Source organism: Panthera uncia, assembly GCF_023721935.1.
Source record: "Panthera uncia isolate 11264 chromosome D3 unlocalized genomic scaffold, Puncia_PCG_1.0 HiC_scaffold_8, whole genome shotgun sequence".
NCBI lineage: Eukaryota > Metazoa > Chordata > Mammalia > Carnivora > Felidae > Panthera > Panthera uncia.
The window spans coordinates 82,058,226-82,082,856 of NW_026057586.1; the positions used below are offsets into that span (position 1 = coordinate 82,058,226).

The 24,631-nt window shown below is 48.5% G+C and overlaps 2 protein-coding genes across 7 annotated transcripts in view; one reads left to right on the plus strand and one right to left on the minus strand.

The window, feature by feature from the left end:
• LOC125914568 (small nuclear ribonucleoprotein-associated protein B'-like) overlaps nt 1–24,631 on the plus strand; it is a 55,485-nt gene that overhangs the window by 25,080 nt on the left and 5,774 nt on the right. For 3 of the 6 annotated variants that reach the window (XM_049619961.1, XM_049619960.1, XM_049619962.1), the window contains one exon: nt 17,033–17,225. The gene's annotated coding sequence lies outside the window, so the exon portion shown is untranslated. Of the gene's footprint in view, nt 566–17,032; nt 17,365–24,631 lie in introns of those variants that run through there. The other 3 variants (XR_007455340.1, XR_007455342.1, XR_007455341.1) reach the window with 3 other exon arrangements.
• The window catches only part of ALDH2 (aldehyde dehydrogenase 2 family member), a 27,679-nt gene continuing 3,494 nt past the window's right edge, over nt 447–24,631 (minus strand). The window contains exons 2-13 of the mRNA XM_049619937.1: nt 17,019–17,123; nt 15,867–16,007; nt 14,704–14,783; nt 12,472–12,583; nt 11,877–12,005; nt 11,327–11,440; nt 9,548–9,650; nt 8,788–8,972; nt 6,238–6,402; nt 4,397–4,554; nt 2,948–3,062; nt 447–884 (exon numbers count right to left, since the gene is read on the minus strand). Coding sequence (XP_049475894.1) covers nt 852–884; nt 2,948–3,062; nt 4,397–4,554; nt 6,238–6,402; nt 8,788–8,972; nt 9,548–9,650; nt 11,327–11,440; nt 11,877–12,005; nt 12,472–12,583; nt 14,704–14,783; nt 15,867–16,007; nt 17,019–17,123 — 1,440 coding nt within the window. The 3' untranslated portion in view covers nt 447–851. The remainder of the gene's footprint in view (nt 885–2,947; nt 3,063–4,396; nt 4,555–6,237; nt 6,403–8,787; nt 8,973–9,547; nt 9,651–11,326; nt 11,441–11,876; nt 12,006–12,471; nt 12,584–14,703; nt 14,784–15,866; nt 16,008–17,018; nt 17,124–24,631) is intronic.

Consider the following 24,631-nt stretch of genomic DNA (forward strand, 5'->3'; position numbering starts at 1 on the left):
GTCCCGTGAATAAAGCAAGGCAGTGTTCTGGACAGGAAATCCACGGGGTCTGGTTACCAGAAATACAGACTTCGCCTAAGATGAATAAATAGACATCTCATTTCCAAATTAATCTCATGAAATTTGTCAGCATGAATCTGTCTCATTTAATGTGACCAAGTTTTTTAACTTAAAATACAGAGAACTAATCCTGGATGTCAAGTGTCTCTTTCCTGGTTTACTGTCCCCTGGCTGAGGGCAGGGGCCGGGAGTCCTGTTTAGGTGACTTCCCTGGTGCCTAGCACAGGGCCTGCCACAGGCTGACAGGATGGAAACAAAAGCTATTTACCCACAGTCAGGGAAGGGCGGTAGTCATATACGGTGTGACATACACAAGGAGGGGACAACATCCCTATGTGGTAGTATTTCCTTGGGTTACTGAGATGGACACAGAACTAACCGAAAAGTGAACAGCAGCATTGTTTTTAATGAATTTGAGGCCAGAATACAAAGCAAGATGCTAGCTGTTGCTCTGACTTGTTAGTACAAGTGTCAACAATGGCTTTTTGTGCCCCCGTTGAAGGCGAGTTACAGAAGTGTATCAGATGGACAGGATGAGACACTCGAATCTAGTTTGGAAAAATCAGCCTGAAAGCTAGCAGTATTGTTGCAGTTTAAAGGGCTTCCCACATACTCTTTGCCTCACACCCACCCCATTTATCAATTCAAATTCTGGGACTTTCTTGGTCAAGAGATTTTGTGGGAGAATTTCTTTTTTGAGACTTTTAGCGTGCAAGGTCATTTTCCTGGTTTTGCTGCCGATGTCCCTGATCTCTCCACTGCTGGATGAGTGGGGAAGTTGGCACCGTTCTTCAGGAGTTCTTCTGAGGCACTTTGATCGTGACCTGTAAGAGGGGTGCAGAGCAGCTGTTAAATCTTCATGCTTCCCTCTGATGTATAGGCGCTCTCAGCAGGGTGTGGCCAAGGATGAGCACAAGGGCTTTCTTCACTCTGACATCTTGATGGCCACTGGCCAGTCCCAGGAACACAGCCGGGGCTATGTTCTGTGGGACATCACTCCCTGCCTCCCCTTCACCCACTCATTTTTGATTGTCGTGGGGCAGAAGAGGGGGGAGCTGCTGTGGCATCTAGTAGGTGGAAGTCAGGAATGCTCAATGAACATCCTACCCTGCACAGGATGCCCCACAACAAACAATGACCCGACCCCAAATGTCCGTAGTGCTGGGGTTGAGAGACCTTGATCTAGATCCATGTTTTCCTCAAAAAGAATCAAAGTAAGGAAAAATATAACGTGCTGAAGCTCGCAGGTGCCTCAATGTGTCAAGTGGAAAGATTCCAGATTCAGATGGACTTGGGGTCAAATCCCAGCTTTATCCCCTCCTGGGCAAGTACTTCACCTCTGTGTGCCCCGCTTCCTAATCTGTAAGATGGGATAACGGTTCTCTTTCATGGGGTTGTTGTGAGCACCGAATGAGATAATGTGCATAAGGAAGTCTAGCAGATTCTGGCACCAAGTAATCACTCAGTAAATACGAGTTCAAAAGAAGACATTTTCTTGGCAGTCCCCAGGCAACCTCAGACTTCTGAAACGTTTTTGAGCCTAATCTTGTTAGGAGCATCACTTGAGTTCCCAAAGCTCAGAGCACAGGGATCTTTATCACGAGCACAAAGCCTAGGGCCCGGCACCGGCTGAACCAGCTTTGCCGCCTTCACCTGCAGCCGCTGACCCTCCAGCCATCAAGTCCTGCTACTTGCCATTCTCTCCAACACCCCAGCGCGCCCTAGGCCTCCTGTGTCAGCGGCTTACACTTGGATTCCAGCATGAACCACCTCAACTCAAGCCTCTTCTTGGGCTCTCCCCCCAGCCTCCAGTCAGTCCGTAGATACTGCAGCTCCCGGGTCTCAGTCCTAGCACCCCCTACACCACACCTAAATCATCCCATCATCATTTTGAGGAACGGTTACAGACCAATGTCTGTAGCTTCAAACCTGGGTCTCACCTCTTGTGTATATGGGACAATTTTAAATAAACAAGGAAACGTGTTGATTTTATTCCAGTGAGCTTTGAGAACACAAGTTGTGGCTTACTAAACTGAGTACTGAGACCGCTGTCTGCCCTTCTCACTCTGCTCCCCCTGGCTGGTTTGCTTGCCCTGAACCTTCTCTTTCCCAATCCTGGGAAGGCCCTACTCAGCCCATTTCTCTTTTCTTTAAATACTACTTGTGAGTTTGTTTTCTGGTTAAACTGTAATTAATGTCCACTGTAGAGAAAATTATTTTCACTTTGGTGCCTTTTTTTCGAGTCTTTTCCATAGTAAATAAAGGTACGCAAGTACCTTTAAATTATATATAGCCTTTAAACTGGGCTTATATTGCATGTATTACTTTGTATCCTGCCTTTTCATTTTAAAGGATGATGATTTTCCATGTCTGATATCCTACAAAAATATTTTTACTGGCTACTTAGTACACCATGATTTGGGTGTTCCATAATTTATTGGGCATTTAGTCACATCTGACTTTTTCATCTTTGAGAGCTAATGTGGTGATGAATATTTAAGGATTAATACTTTCCTTGTACTTCCGATTAGCTCCTCCGGCTCTATTCCTATCATTGACATTATGAAATCAAAGGATATTGGTAATATTTATGGCCCTTGGTGTCTAATGCCTCATAGCCTGATTCTCATTAGAAGACTTTCCCCACTGCTTTGGACCACAGGATCTTTCCTTCCTTTCAAGTCTTGCAGAACTTGACGTATAACAAAGCCTAGCAAAGGACTATGTAGGCGTAGTGGTGGCCGAGTCCCAAGTTATTTCTCACAAGACACAGCAAACACTGGGTGTTCACCCTCTTCTGTGGCTTCCGTGGCTTAAAACAAGAAACTAGTAACAAGTAGTGATGGAGTCTAGCGTGAGGGAGAGCTGAGAGGGCACCCACACTCACCGTTTTCACTTCAGTGTATGCCTGCAGCCCATACTCTCCTAGCTCCCGGCCATTCCCGGACATCTTGTAGCCTCCGAACGGTGACTGGGCCCCAAACACATCATAGCAGTTGACCCTATAATTTGAAACAGAATTTCAGAAGTAACTGTTGGGATATATGTGTCATACCCCTCAGACCTGAATTTCCCTAAAATGTTATTGAGGGAAAATGGATGGGTAGAACCATAGTAATAACCAGCCGTGTAGGAGCCAACAGCAAACCCCATGAAATAAAGCCATAAGTCGTCATCCTTTGTGATGTGGTCACAGATGAATGTCAGGAACAGGGAGCACCACATGATAGCTTCCCATTTTAATGAGTAATTTTTGCTAATTAGATGCTAAGCTCTTTTTGCAGTTCTTAAAAATTAAATTTTAATTGAATTTAAAGTCACCACTTTACACAATTCAGTGGATTATAGCAGATTCAGTGTTGTGTAACCATCACCTCTGTCTAATTCCAGAACACTTCTATCACCCCAGAAAGAACCCTTTACCCAATAAGCAGTTATTCCCCATTCCCCTGCTCTCCAGCCCCTGGAAGTCCTAATCTACTTTCTGTCTCTATGGATGTGTCTGTTCTGGACATTTCATATAAATGGATTCACACAACATGTGGCCTTTTGTGTCTGGCTTCTTTCACTTAGTATCACATTTTCAAGGTTCCTCTATGTTTATAGAATAGATGAACCACTTCATCAGTGGTGGTAGTATCAGCACTTTATTCCTTTTTATGACTCAATGATACTTCATTGTGTGGCTAGACATTTTATATATCCATTCATCAGCCGATGGACATCTAGGTTGTTTCCACCTTTTGGATATTGTCAGTAATCTAGTATGAACATTCGGATACACTTTCTTGTGTGGATGTATGCTTTTCTTTCTCTTGGGTATATGCCTAGGAGTAGAATTGCTGGGTCCTATGGTAATTCTACATCTAACTCACTGAGGAGCTGCCAGACTGTCTTCCGTAATGGTGGCAACATTTTACATTCCCACCAGCAATATGCGAAGGTTCAAATTTCTCTACATCCTCATTTACACTGTTTTGTTTTTTTAAAATAACAGCCATCCTAGTGGGTGTGAAGTAGGTGCTTAGCTTTTAAGACCACTATTACATAGGTGTAGACACTCAGCTCTGATCTCCTACTCTTGTTCAGCTTAGTAAGGAGCCCCCAGTCATCCATCTGCTTGCCCAAGAACAAAGCTGCATGGGCCTATGTACTGGAGGGAAGTTTAATCTCCTAGAGGAGAGGGGATGGGAAATCTCTGTCTGCTATACCACACCCTGACCCAGGAGGAACTGAGCCCAGCATCCCAAATTCTGGGATGTGAGCACTAAATTCCAAAAAACCCTGGCTTGGGGATCCCTGCCTGGGCTGTAAGGGGCTGCTAGGAGGCTCTTACCACACAGTGCCAGCCTGGAGGGCTTGGGACAGATAATTGGCCTTGTCCAAGTCCTTGGTGAAGACAGCTGCAGCCAGCCCATACTTGGAATTGTTGGCTCTCCCAATGACTTCCTCTATGGTCTTGAACTTCAGGATCTGCATCACTGGCCCAAAGATCTGTAGTACAAGAGTGGACAGTGGAAGGGTGGGGCAGACATGGAAACCAGCTATGCAGCTTTCCAGTGCTGAGCAGATGATTGCTCAAGCCCCCAGAGATACCCCAACAGTTCCACAGGGAGACAACAGTTCCCAAGCTCAGTGAAACACAAAGGTAAGAAAGCTAATGGGGATTGGTTACCTTCTATACACCACGTGCTTAACATAGCCTATCTTATTTCTAAACAATCCTGCAAGGCAGGGGTTCCTGGCATGTTATATGTAGATTTAGTTTCAAAGAATTTGTATCAGTTGTTCAGCAAGGCACATGCCAGAAGCTGAAGAAGTAACTGTGAACAGAACAGTGTCTGTGCTCTCAAGACATCCAGGTTCATCTTGTACTTTCCCTGACCTGTTCCTGGCATAAACCATTTCTGCAAGGAATCCCGGTTCTCTTTAGTGGAGAATGAGATTCAAAAACCAAGACATGGGGGCCAGGTGCGCTTGCTGCTGTCCAGGTGTGGCCACTGTCACCCCTATCAGGGCAGGGCACTGGAAGGAGGGGACTAGAAGTGATCCTGATGTAATCGATGGTTTGAAGGCAACCATTAGCCGGCAGTGTGATGGGAGCCCACAGGAGCTCCCAGCCTGACTGAGTGCAGAGGAGGGGTATCAGGGGAGGCTTCCCAGAAGTGACAGCCAAGCTGTGATACAACAGGAACAGGAACAGAAACTGGCCAAACCAGCGTGCAGGTGGGGAGCAGGGAGGAGGGAAATGGAGTTCCAGGCATAAGCACACCCAGCGCCCATCCTCGTGAAATCCCACTTTCCATTAATAGGAAGCAGGACTTCTTGAAGAAATGGCTGATTCCAGGACTGCCTGGTGAGTGTAAAGACGGGTGGGAGAAGAGTGCCAGGGGCTCATCATGGTTGGAGCAGGGCTGTGAGATGGGGCATCATGGAACTGGCAAAGGAGAGGCACCCCCCAACCCTTCTGGAAAATTGATATTTGAGATTTCAGAAAAGGCATCAAAGTAGTCATGATGGAAAAAGAGGCAGAACTCTGTTGGACTTTCTTACCCTGATTTTGCATTTTAATATTATTTTATTTTGAATTATATATGAAAGGGGAAATACTTTCCCTGCATAAAGCTGCTAAGAGGCTTAATCCGAGGGAAGCGGAGCACGTGTGAACCCCATGAGGGCAGGGAACACGTCTTGGAATACCTCTGAATCTCCAGGGTCTGTAAAGAGCCTGGCACATAGTAGGCATTCAATAAATACTTGTGAAGCGAATGAATGAATGAGACAGAGCTGCTGCCCTGTGCTCAAAATGAGTGCCGAGGGGGAGATCATCAGGAATCTTGCCGTGTGGGGAAGTCACAGCCCTTTGGTCTAGTCCACTGTCCTGCTTATATGAAGATCATAAAAGGGCTGAGCAAAATCATTCCTTGACTCCTGGCTCACAGGGAGCAGAACACAAAGGGCCTGGAGGCCATGCAAGGCAATTTGGAAGTTCTCCCCAACAGTGGGTGGAGGTGGAAGAGGAGAGTGACCAGATCAGATGGAGTTGTAAATAATTTGTCTTAGGCACAGAGCCAGGATTTGGCCCAAAGCCAGCGGAAGGATCATGGTATGAAGATGCCAGACTTAAATGTCTATTTCTCCTAAAAACATTCCCCAGAGTGCTGGCCCCATGCTAACCTCCTCCTTGGCGATGGTCATGCCGTCTTGCACATCTCCGAACACAGTGGGCTGGATGAAGTAGCCACGGTCAGCAGCCGCCCCTCCACCACACAGCAGCTTCGCCCCCTCCTCCTTCCCAGATTTGATATAACCGAGGACCTTCTGAAACTGAGTTTTGTCCACCTGCAGGGGCGGGGGGGGGGGGGGGGGGGGGGAGGGAGGCAGGAAGAAGACCCAAATTTCAGAGACGCTAGGGCCAGACCTCTCCTACTTCAGGCTTCTAAGTGCACAGGCAGTGGGACAATGGGCCAAGCTTAGGAATAAGCAAGGCACAGGGAGGAACTACAAAGGGCCAAAAAACATAAGAAAAGGTTCAACCAGCCTCATTAAGCCCTCAAAGAAATGCATATCAAACCAACCCATCGTTTATTTTCCAACTCTGAGGTTACTAAGAATTTAAAATAGTAAGAAAAATACACGTGCTTGCTTTGGCAGCACGCAGACTAAAACTGGAACAATAAATACATCAACAATAAATACAATCCTATTTTTGTTAAACGTACAAAAATGTAACAGGGGGGTTATCTATGGGGAAAGGACATGGAAGGGGGCCACGGGGGTCTTATTTTTTCCTTTAAACACTTTTTATTAAAATTTCTATACAAGTTTGTATTACCCTACTAATTAGATAGCCACAAACGACAAAGAAAAATGAGAGAGAAAAAGAGATGTTGGGATTCACAGCAGCACTATTCACAATAGCTGAAAAGTAGAAACAACCCAAGTACCCATCAGCAGATGACTAGATAAAGAAAATGCGATATGTCTATACAATGGTATATTATTCAGCCATAAAAGGGAATAAGCTATCAAGTCACAAAAAGACACGGAGGAAAGCTAAATGCACATTGTTAAGTAAAAGAAGCCAATCTGTAAAGGTTATATACTGTATGATTCCAGCTGTAGAACATTCTGGAAAAGGCAAAACAGAGACAGTAAAAAGACCGGTGGTTGCCTAGGGTTGCGGGTACAGAAGGCATGAATAGGTGGAGCACAGGGGAATTTTAGGGCATTGGAACTATTCTGTATGATACTGGGCCGGTGGATACAGTCTTTATACCTTTGTCCACACCCACAGAATGCAACACCAAGAGTGAACCCAAAGGTAAACTACGTTCTTTAGTTAACAATAATATATCACATTGGCTCGTCAGCTACAACAAATGTACCACACGAGTGCAAGAGGTCAAGGTCAAGAATCAGGGAAACCAGGGGCGTGGGCTGGGGGAGTGAAGAGGTATATGAGAATGCCGTACTTTCTGCTCATGTTTCTATAAACCTAAATGGCTCTAAAAAATTGTCTGTTAATTAAAGGAGGAAAAAAAGGCTGCCTTGGCCAGCCCTGGAGCCTGGGGAGTGGACACCAGCAGCACACACCTTCAGGGGGATGGGGCCTGCAGAAAGGCACGCGTGGACCCCAGAAGTGGGTGCAAGGACCTGTGGGAGCCAGGAGCACCCCTGACCCTGTGGACTCCTCCCTTCTGGGGGAGGCCAGTGCATGACCCTGTGGAGACAGAGCCCGAGACAGGCTGGGTCTAAGGATAATGCTGGAAAAAGGCCCAGGACATGAGAGGAAATGGTGGGCAGAGGCACTATAATTTTTTTGTTGTAATTATTATTGACTATAGTTTTATTGGTTAAAATGAATACATGTTCCTGGTTAAAAAAAAAAAATATATATATATATATATATGTATATATTATTTCACTTTATATTCTTCTGAGCTATTTGGTTTAAACAAACGTACATATATATATGTTCAGAGATGTTCAGACATATATATACATATATATATGTTCAGAGAACACATACATATATGTTCAGATATATACGTATATATATATATATATACGTATATATATGTACGTTTGTTTAAACCAAATAGCTCAGAAGAGTATAAAGTGAAATAAAGTCCCTCTGCTACCCATGCCATGACCCTCTGTCCCACTCCCCAAAGATAACCACGGTTAACAGATACCTGTGTGTCCTTTTAGTAGATGCATTTTTATGGATGGCCAAGGTCTTTTTTTGAGAGAGAGAAAATGAGAGCAGGGGAGGGACAGAGACACAGGAAGACTAAGAATCCCAGACAGGCTCCATGCTGTCAGCACTGAGCCCGATGCGGGGCTCGATCTAATGAACCCGTGAGATCATGACCTGAGCCGAAATCAACAGTAAGATGCCTAATCAACTGAGCCACCCAGGCACCCCAACACGCATTCCTTTTTACATAGACATTTCTAGTACTTATTATGTGTAAGAAATTTACATATTGCTTTCCATTACTGATTTCCACTTCAAAGCCAGCCTGTGAGTCAGGAAAGGTGGTCGTTATGGATGAGCAAACAGTGGCTCAGAGAGGGTATGTGGCTTCCCAGGGACACACAGCTGGTACATGGCAGAACTGAGACTTGAAGCCAAGGCTGCCTGCCTCTGCGTTTGAGACCTTTGCTGCTTCTCCATGCTAACTCTGGACACCCTGACCCACCTGTAGCAGCTGGGCTCACCTGTGGCCCCTGCTCTGTCTGGCTGTCAAAGGGGTTCCCAACTACACGAGACTTGGCCCGGGCGACACTCCGCTCCACAAACTCAGCATAAACATCTTCTTGCACAAAGGTCCGGGAGCCCGCACAGCAGCACTGGCCCTGGTTGAAGAACAGGGCAAAGTGGGCCTGCTCCACGGCCCAGTTCACTGGGGGGGGGGGGGGCAGAAAGGCAACCATGAGAAGAGACAGAGGACAAACCTTGCCCCAGGGGCTGCCTACCCCCTTAACCCGTTCACGCCACCAATAGGACCCTGGGCCCACAAGACAGACCTGATCTCTCCCTTCTTGGGGTGTGGACACCCAGCACACAGTCACAGAAAGAGTGGCAGTCACAGCCCTCCGTGGTTAACAGACGAGGGCGGTGGGAGGACTGACCCAGCCAGCCTACAGCACTCGGGGAAGGCAAATCGGGGCACCAGGCAGGACCAGGAAAAGGGAGGAAATGGAGGAGGAGCAGTCTGGCCCAAGAGAAAGTGTGCAGTAGGGTTGGAAACGGAGCAGCCCAGCTCGGCTGGGTGACGGAGCAAAGAGGGGAGAAGCCAGGGAGAAACCGGGTCATGCGGGGTGGAGGGCCACACTGTAGACTCTAACTTTCATCCTGAGGCCCGGGGGCCAGAAACCGAGTCCAGTGGGTGCTGACGCTCATAGAAGTGACTGGAACCACAGTATGGACAGCCAGCGGCTGCCTTCACCCCACACCTGCTCCCCCCAGAAGACTTACTGTCTGCATCTGACATAATGATATTGGGGCTCTTTCCCCCCAGCTCCAGGGTCACTCTCTTGAGGTTACTGCTCCCTGCAGCAATCTGGATCAGGTGGCCAACCTGTGCGGAAGCAGAGACCCAGACAAGCTCTCGATAGCAGGAAAAAAAGAACCACATACTCTCCTGGACACAGGCCGAAGGATCCCACAACTTGAGGGAGCAGCTGGATTACAAGAGACCAGGAGAATTTCACCAAATCTATTCACTTACCGCTGCTGCCCCATGCCTCTGAGCTCCTAAGATGACAGTGACTGTGACCGCATGAGCAGAGTCACTACTGTGTGGCTTCCACATGCTGAGCACGGCCTACAAACCAGACACTGTGCCGAGTGCTTTGTGTTTGTAAGTTCAATCCTTGCAGTGAACTCAAAGATAGACAGGACTCTTTTCCTTGATTTAGAAATGTGGGCGCTACGGCTCAGAGTGGTCAAGTCACTTGCCCTAAGTGGTAATGTGGCATTAGAACTCACACTCGGGCAGCGTGAATCCATCACCAGTTCGAACCATTATCCTGTCTCCTTCCCACGGTGTTGTGAGGGTGGTCCCCCAGCCCATGGCACACTCTGTGAGGGCAAGGGTGGGATACTTCTCACCTCCTTATTCCCAGAGCCTGGCACAAAGCCGCCCTGAACCTATTTGAATGAACACATGCATCTCTGTCAGGAAACCATCCCCTCTGCAAGATTCTCAAGATTGAGGCATAAATGTAGGTAGGCACTAACAAAGCAAACAAAGAACCGGGACCGTATTACCTCGGCATCATTTCTGCCCTCCTGGCATTGCCATCACTGTGTACAGACTGAATATTTGAAGGTGCCTTTTTCTCAGGGGGAACTGCCTGAAGAGCATGTTCATTACATTATTCAGTGTGCCTTCTCTGAAGTCATGCACTGAACCCTCCCAAGAATTCAAGGAGAGGAAAAAGCTCCAAGTTCCTCTTTAGAAGGAATTCTGTCCCTGCTTCGAAGGAGATGATGTGTAGGGAATCCCCAGACACCATGCTTCTCCAGGGCCTGGCACAGAGCAGCATAATCCCCTTGCTCATTCATTCATTCATTCATTCACTTATTGAGCACTTGCTCTGAGCCAGACCTTTGCCCAGCACTTGATAAACTTCATCTTACTGGTTCCCATCCTAGGAGATGGGTGCCATTCTCCTCCCCATTTTACAGATGAGACGGAGGCCGTGGGAGACTAAGTGACTTGCCCATGATCACACAGCTGGCAAGTGCTACTGGAACAGTAAGACTCCGAAGCACATTATCGTCCCCACTACACCATACAAACCGCCTCTACTGCCTACATATTGCCGTCCTCATTTTAAAGACAACAAATGGAGCCCCAAAGACATTCAGTGAATCGCCCCATGTCACAATGGTGAGGCTGGGATTGGAACTCCTGTCTTTCTGAAGCCCATGCTCTGTAACTGTCAGGGCAGTGCCGGTCAAGGAGCCTGACACAGCTGAGGGGCTGGGCAGGCAGTCACGAAGTCTAGACGGTCTCGGCGTCTTTATTCCATGCATGATGCTGGCCCTGAAACAGCATCCAGAGCGTCAACCAACCCACGAAGGGCTCCACTCTGACAGTCACTGCCCTCGCTCAAGCTACTCAGGGGCAGTCTTGGGGGACCCCCCACCATGCATCACCCAGAGGCTAATCTTCAATGCTGCATCCTTGAGGACAGTGGGAACTTGGGCCAAATGTACCACACGCTTGAGATCCTGGTGGTGTCTTACCTCAGTGGAGCCCGTGAAGGCTACTTTGTCCACATCCTGATGGGAGGCGATGGCAGCCCCAGCTGTGGGGCCAAATCCAGGGATAATATTGACCACACCAGGGGGAAAGCCAGCCTGTATGCAAACAGCCAGGGACACTTGGAATCATTCTCCTGCTCCAAAGGATTTGGACAGAAGGACAAACACCCCTCCCAGAGAGACTAAAGCAGCCTGCCTGGTACCCGAGTAAGCAGATGCCAGTCTTGTGGGGTACTGCTCAGGAATTCCAAATGGCACGGCAGAGAACCTGCTATTGGGGGTTCCCTGTGGCTGTTGCCTCTTCTCAGTGGCATTCACTTAGAAAAATTTTCATTCTTCAAAGGGGTCTGGCAGTGAAACTGTACCGTAGATATAAGGTGAGAGGGGCCATTTTGGCTGATCTGTGATGAGGTGTGGGGGTTGGGGAGGGCTTGGTCCCTGCTCTACAAATACCCGCCCTCCTAAGAACCCCCCCAGGAGCAAGTCTGTACAAGGGCATTCAGAGGTCAAGACAGACACAAACCACACACACCTCCTTAATGAGGTTGGCCACGTAGAGGGCGGTGAGTGGAGTCTGCTCAGCCACCTTCATCACAACCACGTTTCCGGTCGCCAGGGCTGGGCCCAGTTTCCAGGCTTGCATCAGGAGCGGGAAGTTCCACTGCAAGAAAAAACAGCCGCTCCTGGAACCTCAGCTGAGGGCTGCAGCGGCCCGTGAAAGCGGCAGCCCAGGTCATGGAAGCAGCACTGGCATCTCTGAGCCCCTGGAGCTACCCCCACGACTCAACTGTGAGTTTCAGACGGATGGACACAGCAGGTGGACCAGAACACAGTGACTCATGCTCGTTAGAGCTTTCTCCATACTAGGCTCTGTGCTGAGTTGGTGTATCATGTCCCCAGTGTCCCTTCTGCTTTTCAGGTAAGAAAACCGAGTCTTGGGATAAAGGATTTGCCACGGATGGCAGTGCTGGTTGGCTTTTTAAAGCCTGTGTTCTTAGCCACCACCCAGGCCACCCTCTGACATCACCCCGCAGACACCCCGCCTTTGTAATTAGCCTGTTGGGATCGATGCATCTCAAGGCATTCCTGACAAACCTTCATTTGTTTATTATGAAGCTGGCACTCACCGGAATGATCTGCCCGCACACCCCGACGGGTTCATGGCGGGTATAACTGAAGAAGTCCCCATCGATGGGAATGGTTTTCCCATGGTACTTATCAGCCCAGCCAGCATAATAACTTAAAAAAAAAGAAAAATCCAAGCTTAATCAATGACAGTCAGGGACCCCTGTGAACCCTGGCAGAAAGAGAAGATTCAGACCCAATTAAGTCTTTCTGGTAATTGCTCTTACTCTTGGCTTATCTCCAGAAACACTTAAATAGCTTCAAGGGGCACAGTAATCCACTCTGGGTAACTAACCTCTAAACCTCAGAATCACCTAGGTTGCTTGTAAAAAACACCACGTTCCCGGCACCCACTTCCAACCTACTCAATCTGGAGCGCTGGGGAGTCCCAGGAGTCTGTATTTGTAAGAAATAAACCAGCCCAGCACCACAGATCAGCATGAGAGCCATGGACTGAATCTGGTAGAGAAGTGCAAACCTATCCAACAGCTGGTACTTCCTGTGTGCAGAGCCCCGAACTAAGGCTGGGGGAACAGCCACCAGAAACAAATCCTCAACTTGCCCAACCCCTTGGAAAGTTTACCACCTAGATGCACAGGGACACAGGGGACAGAAAAGCCCAGCAGATTAGAGCGGGGGAGAAAGGAGCAGTGTGTTTCCAGTACATAATGATTAAGTTTTCAGGGCAGTAGGAAAAACGAGAGAAGGGGAAAGATGGAATGTGCGGTAACAGGAAGAGTTTTGAAATAAATGTGACTGCCAGGGAGAATCTGAGCCCCAGGCTGACCTGGCTTTGAACACAGGTCTGTGAACCTGGGGAGAAACGCAACCAGGGAGTTACCAATCTATACAAGGGAAGGCACGGCCGCTCCCTTCCCACTAGCCTGTATTACATGGGTTTTCAGGCCTCAGAACGGTTAATCAGCACAAAGGCATATTCCTAAAATCAGGAAGGCATGGGACTCTGCCCAAGCTTCAGCAGGCTGCTCTCTCTGGGACACCCTTGCAGAGTGTTCTAATCTTGCCACTCCTGTCATTTGGGACTGGAAAATTCTTTGATGTGCAGGCTGTGCGGTGCACTGTAGGATTTTTAGCAGCATCCCTGGCCGCTACGCGCTAGATGCCAGTAGCACCCTTCCCCCCATGCTGGGACAACCAAAAATGTCTCCAGACATTGCCAGCTGTCACCTGGGAGATGTGACTACCCTGGTTGAGAACCCATCGTGTTGTACAACCCCCACTTTTCTGGCACTGCTTCTTCCCCTCTTTGTCCCCAGCGTCACAGGGGGAGCAGTCCCCCCGTGCACAATGATCTGTCCACCCAGACCACAACTGATCATATTCAAGGCCAGCCAATCAAGGTGGCATCTGGCCCCTGAGTCTGGCATTAGACTTTGGCACTTGGCAGGAATTCGGCATTTGGACTAAGGGATTGCGGTGTAGTCTGGTAGGATCACGCATACGGAAGCAAGCCCAGGTGCAGGAAGCCGGCCTCCAGCACACAGACTGGCCCTGAAGGAGGCGAGAGGTAATCGAGAGAAGGATGAAGCAAGAGGGCCAAGATGCGCCATGGTGATGCTCAGCGACCTTCTGGATTCAAGACCCCCAACTCTCCACAGTGCCCAAGGTAGGCTGAGTCTACTTGTTAAGCTACAACCCAAAGGACCCTCACAAAGCTCTTATTCCTCAGCCTGCACTTCTTGGTCATTAGGATGTTTGATTAAACTAAACTCAAAGCCAGCGAGAAGGAAATAATAAAGACTAGAACAGAGACAGATGAAATCGAGAACAGGAAAACAACAGAGGAAATCAACAAAACCAAAAGTGGGTTCTTTCCAAAAGTCACCAAACTGACAAAGCATTTGCTAGATTAAGAAAAAAAGGTAGAAGACACAAACAACTGAAATCACAAATGAAAGCAGGGACATCGCCAGATAAGAGAATGTGTAAGAGAATGTGAACAATTGCAGCCAACAAACGAGATAACCTACATAAAATGGGCAAATTCCAACTAACGTACAAATTACCAAAACTGCCTCAAGAAGGAAGAGAAAATGCTTATGAGTAAATTACAGTTTTGAAATCGAGGGATTTTCTCATAAGACAGAGTCTCATAGAACATGTTTCTCCAACTCCTGTGATCCTTTTACACATTATTATTCTATTTCTCCCCCCGCAACACTTGCTCCCCTGTGGCACAGCCAGAGCAAAGAACAGGAAGCCCAAGCCCATACCGGAGGCATTTAAGGACCATGTCCAAATCCACCAGGTAGGAGATGACGTAGGGCTTGCCGTTATCCAGCGTCTCCAAGGCCTGAGAAGAGAGAACGATGAGCACAGAACTGCAGGCACAGGACTGCCTTAGAGCACTCGCAGTAGGGGACGACCAGCACTGAAGCTCAGCATGGATCAGGGCTGACGGCCACTTTGTGCCATGGAATGCCGTGGCATTTCTGGCCCATCGCCTCTCCCTCTCCAAAGACAGGAAAGTGAGGGGTGGGGAGGGAATGGTGCACGAACAAGCACACGTTTCCAGGTTCTGCTGTAAGCCACATCTGAGCCCTTGCTGGGAATAAGAGACCCACATGGGAGCTGAGAGAGCAAAGTGCCAGTGGGTAATGGTGCGAATCATCAATCACGAACTAGAAAGGGGAAACCAGGCTGCCCAGCCCAGTCTGAGAAGCACCCTTTAGGGTGAAACTGGAAGGACATGTAGGAGGTAACTAGGCAAAGGGAAAGGTACAACTGATGACAAAGGGAAGAGCACCCCAAGCAGAAGGAACAGCATGTGCAAAGGCCCTGATGCCTCAAAGAAGCCTAGCAGTCGGAAAGTTGAGGGAAGGCTGGTGAGCTGAACTGTAGGCGGGGGGGGGGGGGGGGTGCCCATAGTCCGGCATGAGTTGGGAGACGGAGTCAGACCCGGCAGGGCCTTGTAGACCACGTTGAGAGAACAGGAGTTTATCCTAAGGATATAGAGGATGCCATGGAAGGCTTGAGACCATGGTATAATTTACTTTCTAGAAGGTTCACTTTGGCTGCTCTTTGCAGATTGGATTGGGGAGAGGCAAGGATGTTGCCTCCTGGTTTCTTCTGCTTCTGGCAGCCAGAAAGAAGGCCTGCCATATGGAGGGGCTGTGAGAACAGTGTCCATCCCTGGGGGTCTCTGGGAAGGCTCCCCTGTGGCTCCCCTCTCCCTCTCCCAGTCTCCTCCTTTCTTAGCCATCATAGGAGACACTGAGAGGCTGGTTGGTACAGGGGTGGTACAGGGTGTATCCCAAAGGTGTCCAGCCTATGCCATTCTGACCAGTTACATGTCAGCAATGCAACCCCCTTCCCAGCTGTCCGTGAGAAGCCCGTTCACCATGTGGGATGAGAGAGGAGGGGGCTGAGAACTCACTGCCAGGTAGGTCCGGTCCCGCTCAATCAGATCAGCCAGGCGGTTCAGCAGGCGGCCCCTATCGGATGCGTCCATGCGGCGCCAGGGTGAGCCCCACTGGAAGGCGTCCCGGGCAGCCTTTACCGCCTTGTCCACATCTTCCTGGAAAACACCCACCAGGGCAGCTCAGGCCTTCTCGGTGAAAACTGCCTCCAATTACCACGCGCCCTGCTGCCAAGCAACACCCAGGGGGCTTCAGTCAATGCCTGTGTGGAAACCTGCCCCAAACAGTCCCTCCCCACCACGGAGGGCTCTCTGCCTGACAAGCTTCAGACTCTCCCTTCCAGAAGTCATGGAGGAAATGAGGACCCTGATAGTTTCCGTTTCTGTATTTTCTTTTTTTATTTTTTTAAGAGAGTATATGAATATTTTAGATCTGCATCTTCATTTTTTTTAATGTTTTTTACCTTGAGAGTGGGAGAGAGGCAGAGAGAGAGGGAGAGAGAGCATCCCAAGCAGGCTCTGTGCTATCAGCACAGAGCCCGATGTGGGACTCAAACTCATAAACCGTGAGATCATGACTTGAGCCAAAACCAAGAGTCAGATGCTTAACTGACTGAGCCAGCCAGGTACCCCGACCGTTTCTGTATTTTCATTTCAGAGTCCCCAAAAGTGTTCTGGAGAGAGTCATTCAGGGGCCAGTGCTTAGAATTTGATCATTTCCCCCCTCCTGCTAAGAAAGCAAGCCCAGCCAATAACCATCCCTTCTGAGATGACTGGCAGTGTCCCCCAAGTGAAGGTTTAACCAGCTTCCCCCTTCTTGGGGAAGCTGTAAAATCAACACAGCTAGCATTTTTCATACAGGGAAATGTATATCAGGAGGCTGGGAGCATGGTTTTCATTAATATTAAACATACTTAGGGATGCCTGGGTGGCTCAGTTGGTTGAGCGTCCAGCTCTTGGTTTTGGCTCGGGTAATGATCCCAGGGTTATGGGATTGAGCCCTGTGTTGAGCTCCGCACTGAGTGTGGAGCCTGCTTGAGACTCTCTCTCCCTCTCTCTCTCTCTCTCTCTCTGCCTCTGCTCCTTGACCCTGTTTGCTTGCTGTCTAACTTAAAAATAATAAGCCATCCTTGCCCACCCATGCCCTGAGGGTAAGTCACCAATTCTCACCTTGTCTCCTTCAGCTACCTGACAGATGATTTCTCCAGTGGATGGATTGACGGTGGGGAATGTTTTCCTGCTGACAGCATCGTGCCACTCATTGTTTATGAAGATCTACAGAGAGAAGGAAGAAAGTTCTCAGGACCAGCTCTCAACCCAGTGCTGAGAACCACCAATTTTAAAAAAACAAAAACATCAGAACAAACCTGAATTAGCCTCTCAGAGTGATGTGGCGTGAGGTTTAAAGGCCAGCCTTGGGGACCACCAAGTTGTAATGCCCACTCTGCCAAGGGACTTGGGGTGAGTTCTTGGCCTTGGTTTCCCTGATCTGGGAAATGAAGGGAATGCACTCCTACCTTATCAGTTATCTGTCTCCATTGTTGGGTCACATCTCACAACTCAAGTGGCTCACACGACTTGTTATTTCCTTACAGTCATGCCCACTGACTGCGCTCAGCTGCACAGGGCTCAGCTGGGCTCACGTAGGGGCTTGCAGGGCAAAGGTACCCGGGACTGGGTGTGCAGGAGGGCTCTGCACTCGCAAGGCCTCGTTTCTGCCACCAAACTCCACTGGGCAGTGTGAGTCACAGGCCCAGTCCGGACCGTGGGGAGGGGAGGGAGCCTTCACCTTGAGAGGAGCAGCAAAGAATTTGCAACCTTCTTTCCTCTACCACACTACGGCACAGGGCTGTTATTCAGTAAATATTTGGTGAACACCAACAACGGGCCCTGCTCTAAGGCTGAGGACACAGTGGAAACCCAACCCAATAAGGACCTCTCTCTCACGGGAGCTGGTGTTCTGGTGGGCACAGACAGTAGAGAAGCAATCAGATACACAAGGCAACCTCAGATTGCAGTGGTAGGTGCACAGGAGAAAATGAGGATACAGAGAGGGTCCTGAAGTGGGGGAAGATAGGGAACTTCGGCTGGGATGGTCAGGTGGGTCTGAGGAGCAGATATTTCACTGGAGCCCTGACTGATGAAAAGGAGCCAGCCACGGGAAGAATGGGAGGATAGGCAGTCCAGGCAGTAGGAACTGCAAGTGCAAAGGCCCTGGGGTAGGAATTGGTCTGGTGCATTTGAGAAAAAACAAAAGTGGCCAGAGTTACTGGTGAACCAAGAAGAAGTGCTAGGAGATGGGGTCAGAGAAGGAGTGTGGGTCCTGCGAAGCCCTCAGTTCAGCGCCTGGCAGCAACCGCTGTTTTCTGTTTTCGCTGTTGGGAGGTCTAACAGCAACCAAGTGGAGAAAGACCACATGGTTTTATGAAGTCAATGGCAGGGAGATGGAAGCCTCTCCATTCACTCAGAGAAAGGACCCTTGCCCAAAGCTGCTTAATTAAGTGCCAGAATTTTCTCTCTGTTTCTAACAGCCAGCTGATAGCTTCAGGGGATAACAGGGAAGAAATCTCCCAGCAAGCTGTTGTTCTCCTGCAGGCTGGGGAAACTGGCCTGGTGAGGGGAGGGGGTATTTTGTCACTTTCCCAGGACTGCGTAAATGTCACAGTCAGGGTGACCGTCAGTCCAAGGCCACTGTGCCTTCCTTCCTCAAGGGCTCTCCTTGGCCCCAGCATCCCAAAATGGCCTGGCTTAGGACCCTGGGGAGTCATCTCCAAGTTACTCTGGGCCACAGTCCAGGACCACAAACGAGACCAGGCCACCAAGCAAAGCGTGGAGTCTGGTTCGTGCCAGGGCCAGAGATTTCAGGACCAGCAGGCTCCGGGGAGGTCTGGCCCAACCTTGTGGTCAAGAGCAGGGTCAGGACGAGCACTGGATGAATCCGGGCTCTTTTTTTTTTTTTTTAACTTTTTTTTTAATGTTTATTTTTTTTTTGAGGGAGAGAGACAGAGCATGAGTGGGGGAAGGGCACAGACGGAGAGGAAGACATAGAATCTGAAACAGGTTCCAGGCTCTGAGCTGTCAGCACAGAGCCTGGTGCCGGGCTCAAACTCAGGAACGGCGAGATCATGACCTGAGCCGAAGTCGGGCACTCAACCGACTGAGCCACCCAGGCGCCCTGAATCCGGGCTCTTTTGATCCTTGTGTCGCACGGGGCAAGGCATTGCTTTTGCTTCCTCGTCTGCAGAGTGGGAATCATTGCAGTGGCCCTCATCACGAGGCACGTGAGGGCTTCAAGCATATGCACCGAGCTTCGCATGGAGTTAAGTGTGCAATGCTGGTGCCGGTGGGAGTGGGCGCAGAAAGGAGCCGGTTAGGAAAGGTCCATCAGGGTTCACATTCCCAGGCTCAAATTTGGTCTTTTGGTGGAATCTGCAGCTGTGCACCTAAGTAAGAGGCTCTTGGCATCTGGCAGGAGCACACAGGTAAACATCAGCTGGAGTCTCTGGAAGTATGTTCGTGTGGTTGGTTTTGCATTAGTTGGTTGATCATTAATCTGGAGGGAATTGAGACCTTTATTGCCGAGAAGCAGGCAATGGGTAGTTTCCAGTGGAGGGAAGGGATGTGGCAAAAAGAATTCTGGATGACTGTGAGTTCAAGTTGGACACGGCCACGGCTGGCCACGCCCTGCATAAGTGCTTCCCTGAGAACCGGCTTCCTCCAGTCAGAGCCCAGGTCTGCCTTCAAGGAGGCCAGAACTCTTGTTTCTTAATCTCCATCTTCACAGTTTACATACTGGCCAACAGCGGGTTTGATTTTGAGGTTTTATTCTGGGTGGCGTAAAATGCACCAACCTCTAAGCCACACAGAATCTGGAATCTCGGCTCTGCCCCTCATCTGCTGTGACCTTGGGCTTCCAGATTGTTTCATGGGTCCCTGGGGAGAAGGTGTGTGGGGGCGGATGTGAGGATTCAATGCATCAAGGGGTGTAAAGCCCCTAAGCCAGGAGCCCGCCAGCACACAGTGGATCTTACCACAGCAGCCACTGCAACATTACTCTAGATCCTGTGGTGCTCTCAAAGATTTTTGGGATTTGTATTATTTCCTGTACCATGGCATACTAAATTAGTTTGTCCTGAAAAAGTTTTAATTGTCATTTTGCAAAGATCAGGAAGTAGAAAGCAGAGACTGGGCCAGTCAGCTGCTCTCCTAGTCCTCACCCCCTCCTCCCTGTCCCCCGAATCTTAGACTAGGACCCTGGGAAGACCACTCCCTGGCACCTGTTTGCCTTTCAAAGCCCTGAATTGCTGGGTCACTTTCCGCTGTTGAATTTTCAACAATCCATCCTGCCTTCTAACTGATCAAATAAGCCAGAATCTGCCTAGCAGGAACCTAGAATCTTCCTTCTGTTTAGAATTCCCATTTCCCTCCTCCTAGAGCCAGACTTCAGTGGCCTCCCTGACCTGCCCTCCAATGGGGACGGATGGGCCTCTGCCATAGTTTTGCTTCAAGTGAGGAGAGCCTCACAGCAATTTCATTTATGTAAGCATGAGGGCGGACATCAGGGCAAATGTTTCATAACCTCCTGGCCCAAAACCCAAAGCTTCACTTCTCTAACAGGCTTAACTATTAAGCCTGGGGGGTGGGGATGGGGGATGGGGCTCTCCCAGCTCACAATTCCTTATGCGAGCTTCTAGAAGCAGAGCAATATGCAGAGTGATATCCCAGTGACATTAGGAGCTGACACTTTGAATCTGGACTGCTGGCAAAACTCATTGAGCTTTTCCATCAACATGCTTTATTTTCTACACATTTTAACAGACACATCTCCCTTCGTTTTGTGTAAGTTGGGATTCATCATCCACGCAGTCGAAAGTTTTAACAGAGTGCCATCACCATGCTGAGCACTGAGTGAAAAAGCATCCTGGCTCCTTGAGCTAAAAAGTCCTGGGGAGGAGAGACACCATCTACAAGCCCACAGACAAAGCGAGAAGCAGAAACAAACAGGCGACAGTGAGGAACAGACCAGGAAGTCAGATGGCACCTGAGGGGGGCGCCTGAAGGCAGAGCTTGGGGATAGGAGGAACCAAAAGGGCCCCCCCGGCTGCAGAGTGAGGGGGCAGGACAGCAGAGGGGGCTCTGGATCCCACCCACCGTGTGCAGGCGGCTGTGCTGGTGTTAGGGGTGCAGAGAGTACAGGACACACGTGCGAGCCTCCATGCTGTGTGGAGATCATCGGCTCTCCATTTCTTAACTTGCTTTTCTCACATTACTCCACAACCAGATGGCTCCATTATTTTAAGCAACACAGCATTCCTCCACAGTTTACATAACCATTTCCTACGCGTGCACTTTCAGGACAGATTCCACTATTCCCAACGATGCTGCTGCAGCAAACATCCTTGGACATGTACCTTTGTGAACTTGGGACAGATTACTGTACAGACGCCAAAACTGCTGAGTTAGAGGATTACACGATCCTTGGCCGCATCCAGAAACTTGGGTGGTGTGGTGAGTGCCCAGAAGTTGGGGCAGGGACAGCAGAGGTGGGACCCCAGGGAAGACGCTTAACCAAGGTGAAGACAGAGCACTATTTCAAAGCCACCTCCACCCCATGGCAGTGGACAGTCATAATCTGCCCAAAGTCTCCAGTAAGAGGTTAAATGGTGTTCAGTAGCTCCAGTTTAAGGAGGCAGGATGCTTTGATGGATCAAAGAACTGGGGATCTGTTACCTGGGAAATCTGCATCCCTGGAATATGTTACTTTCCCCAAGGGTGAGGGAGCAGATGGGGTGGTTCTCTGTCTTGGGGAGACTCGTGCTGGCATTTGCTTTTCAGTGGCAGTTAGGTAACTCATGTCCGATAGAAAGCAGATGCTATCTTTTCTATTACAAGATCCTGAGAAAATAAGTTCAAGACAAACACTGAATGCCACACACATTCACGTTTCTCCACATAATCCTCTAGAAACCTCAGGGTCAATTTAGAATTAAGGTCAAGGGCAGCGACCTCCCTTAGACTTGCTGGAGACATTCTGGCTCCTGACCCCAGCCCTCTCCTCCCCTCCTCAGCTCCCAGGGTCTTTCTTTTTTTTTTTTTTTCTTTTAAAAAATTTTTTTTTAAATGTTTATTTATTTTTGAGAGAGACAGAGAGAGAGCGAGGAAGGGAGAGAGAAAGAGGGAGACACAGAATCTGAATCAGGCTCCAGGCTCTGAGCTGTCAACACAGAGCCTGATGTGGGGCTCAAACTCAGAAATCGTGAGATCATGACCTGAACCGAAGTCAGATGCTTAACCGACTGAGCCACCCAGGCGCCCCTCCCAGGGTCTTTCCTTATGCGTTCCTGGATTTTTTTTCACCACTTCCACGATGGGAGGCTTGGTTCTACTATGGACTGTCTGCCATGCAGGCATGGTTTCAACTTGTTGATATTCTTTGGGCTTATGATTTGGCAAACCCCCATCTTGCTGCAATCACTTCCCTTGTTGGACAATTTTAGCACTCCCTGCATGTCTCCACATTCTTATTCACATTAACTCCCAAATGCTCTGAAAATACCCCTCCTAAGTGGAAATACTGCATTTCCATTCCTTGCTCCTGGAACACGAAATTATACACACAGTTTCATAAATGGCAACCATTCATGCCTCCAATAAATATTTACTGAGCAGCAATTATATTCTGATCTCGGTGCTAGGTGCTGGGTATACACATGTGAACACAAACACGGCACCTCCCTCCTAATTTCAAATATTCCAAGTCAAGATATTACAAAGATGTGAATATCTACATCCTTGTTTGACCACAGGGCCTGGTCACGAGGCAGCACAGCATGTGGCTAAGGGCATGCATGTCAGAGTTGGACCTTGGTTTCATACTTACTACTTAATGTGAACATGACCTCAGGACAGAACTCAGAACAGAACCTGAGTCTCAGTTTCCTCATCTGCAAGATGAGGTACTACGATACCTGGTTCGTACAGTTGCTGGAGGGATGAAAGGTGAAAACGTAGTTACATGTCCTCAGCACAGGGCCCGAAAGATCCTAAGTGATCAGTAACCATGATTATTCAATCAGGGGAAGCGTACACATGTCCACAACACACATACCTGTCCTTTCAACTTGACCTCAATACCATAAACTTTCTTGGAGCCCAGTCACCTGTAACTCAGTGTGTTCCCACAGATTCTGGGGAGGCAGGAGGTAATGAGAAGCATTTGTATTCACTCATAACAGAACTGTTGTTAAAAGCAGAGGAATCTAGGTAGGTCTGGTAAAATCCTCTAATTCTCTGGGTTGCCTGAACCTATTATTGCTACAAAAGATCGTAAAACTCCTACACAAGCAATAAAACCAGTATGATCACTGTGGAGATATTTCACTTGATTCATTCAGCATAAAAGCCACCTCAAACCACTGCCTAGCCCAACACAGGTTTTAGCTCATTATGTAAGAATCTCCCAAGGAAAATCAAATTCCTATTCTGTATATATTCTACCTGTTAGCAGTGATTATCTGCAGGTATGAGATAATCAGAGGCCTGTCACTTTCTTTTTTCTTTTTATGTTTGCTTACGGGTTACTTACTTTTAAAGAAACAAAATATTTAAAGAAAGCCAAAGTTCCCTACGGTCACTGCCTGCCAGCAAATTCCCTATGCAGCACCCCTCCCCCCCCCACCGCCCTCACCCCTGGCACTCACCCCTGGCACTCACCGCCCTCACACCAATGAGCTTTTTCCTTCCTGTACATTTTTATACATTTTATATGGAGATAGGTCTATTCACATTCAATGTAAAGTTTGGGGTAGTTTTAATTAGTTTCATTCCCCCCCCCCTTGAAACATTCATTGTTTTTCAGGCCCATTATTCATACAGCTCTAGCTAATTCCTGTAACTAGCACATGCATTGAATTATTCCTCCCTGTAACTATAACATATGTTGTTCATCTGCCTCCCTATGGATGGCAAGCTGGCTTCCTGAGTTTTTTGCCCATATAAACTATGTGACAATGAACATCTGTGCATGTCTATATATATTTCCAGTGAGTTTCTACCTCACAGACCTCTGTAATGTTTGACTTTTTGTACTGAGGATGTATTAATATTGTAATCAGAAAATTCTATATAATAGGGAGATCCTTTCTTAATTTCCTTGTCAGTTCTCCCTTTAGTTCCTGAGTGTTGTGGTCAAGAAGCTAAGAATAGAAGACACAAACTTAATTCACCCCAAGCCCCCATTTCAGCTTTCCCACAACGTAACTCAACCCTTCAGAAAACAAGTTACAGCACCCACATAATGGAGTTATATCGCATTATCTTGTAAGCTCAACAGCATCACTGTTCTCACAGCTTTTACTTATGGCTAAATAAATATGGAGGCACAGGGAGCCATGAGCCGGGCATTTGCTAAGGGCTGTATCAGGATGACCCCACTTCATCCTCACAGCAACCCTATCTATGATGTAGATGGGATTTTTACCCCATTGTACAGGTGTGGTAGCTGAGGTACAGAGCTCAGCTCTGTACCACCCTCCATATCGCCCTGTTCCCTGCCGTATTTTTCTCCACAGCACTGATTGCCTTGGCCACATTATGCATTTCCCTTGTCTGTCTCCACCATCCAGGCCACAAACTTCCCACAGGCAGGGATTCCTGTCTGTTTTGTTTATTGGAACTGGGAGTACTCACAAAATGTCTGTTGAATGAATGAACCTGCCCAAGTCAGCACTAACGGGTGGCAGGCAGTCTGAGTCCAGAGCATAACATGGTATCTAACAATATTC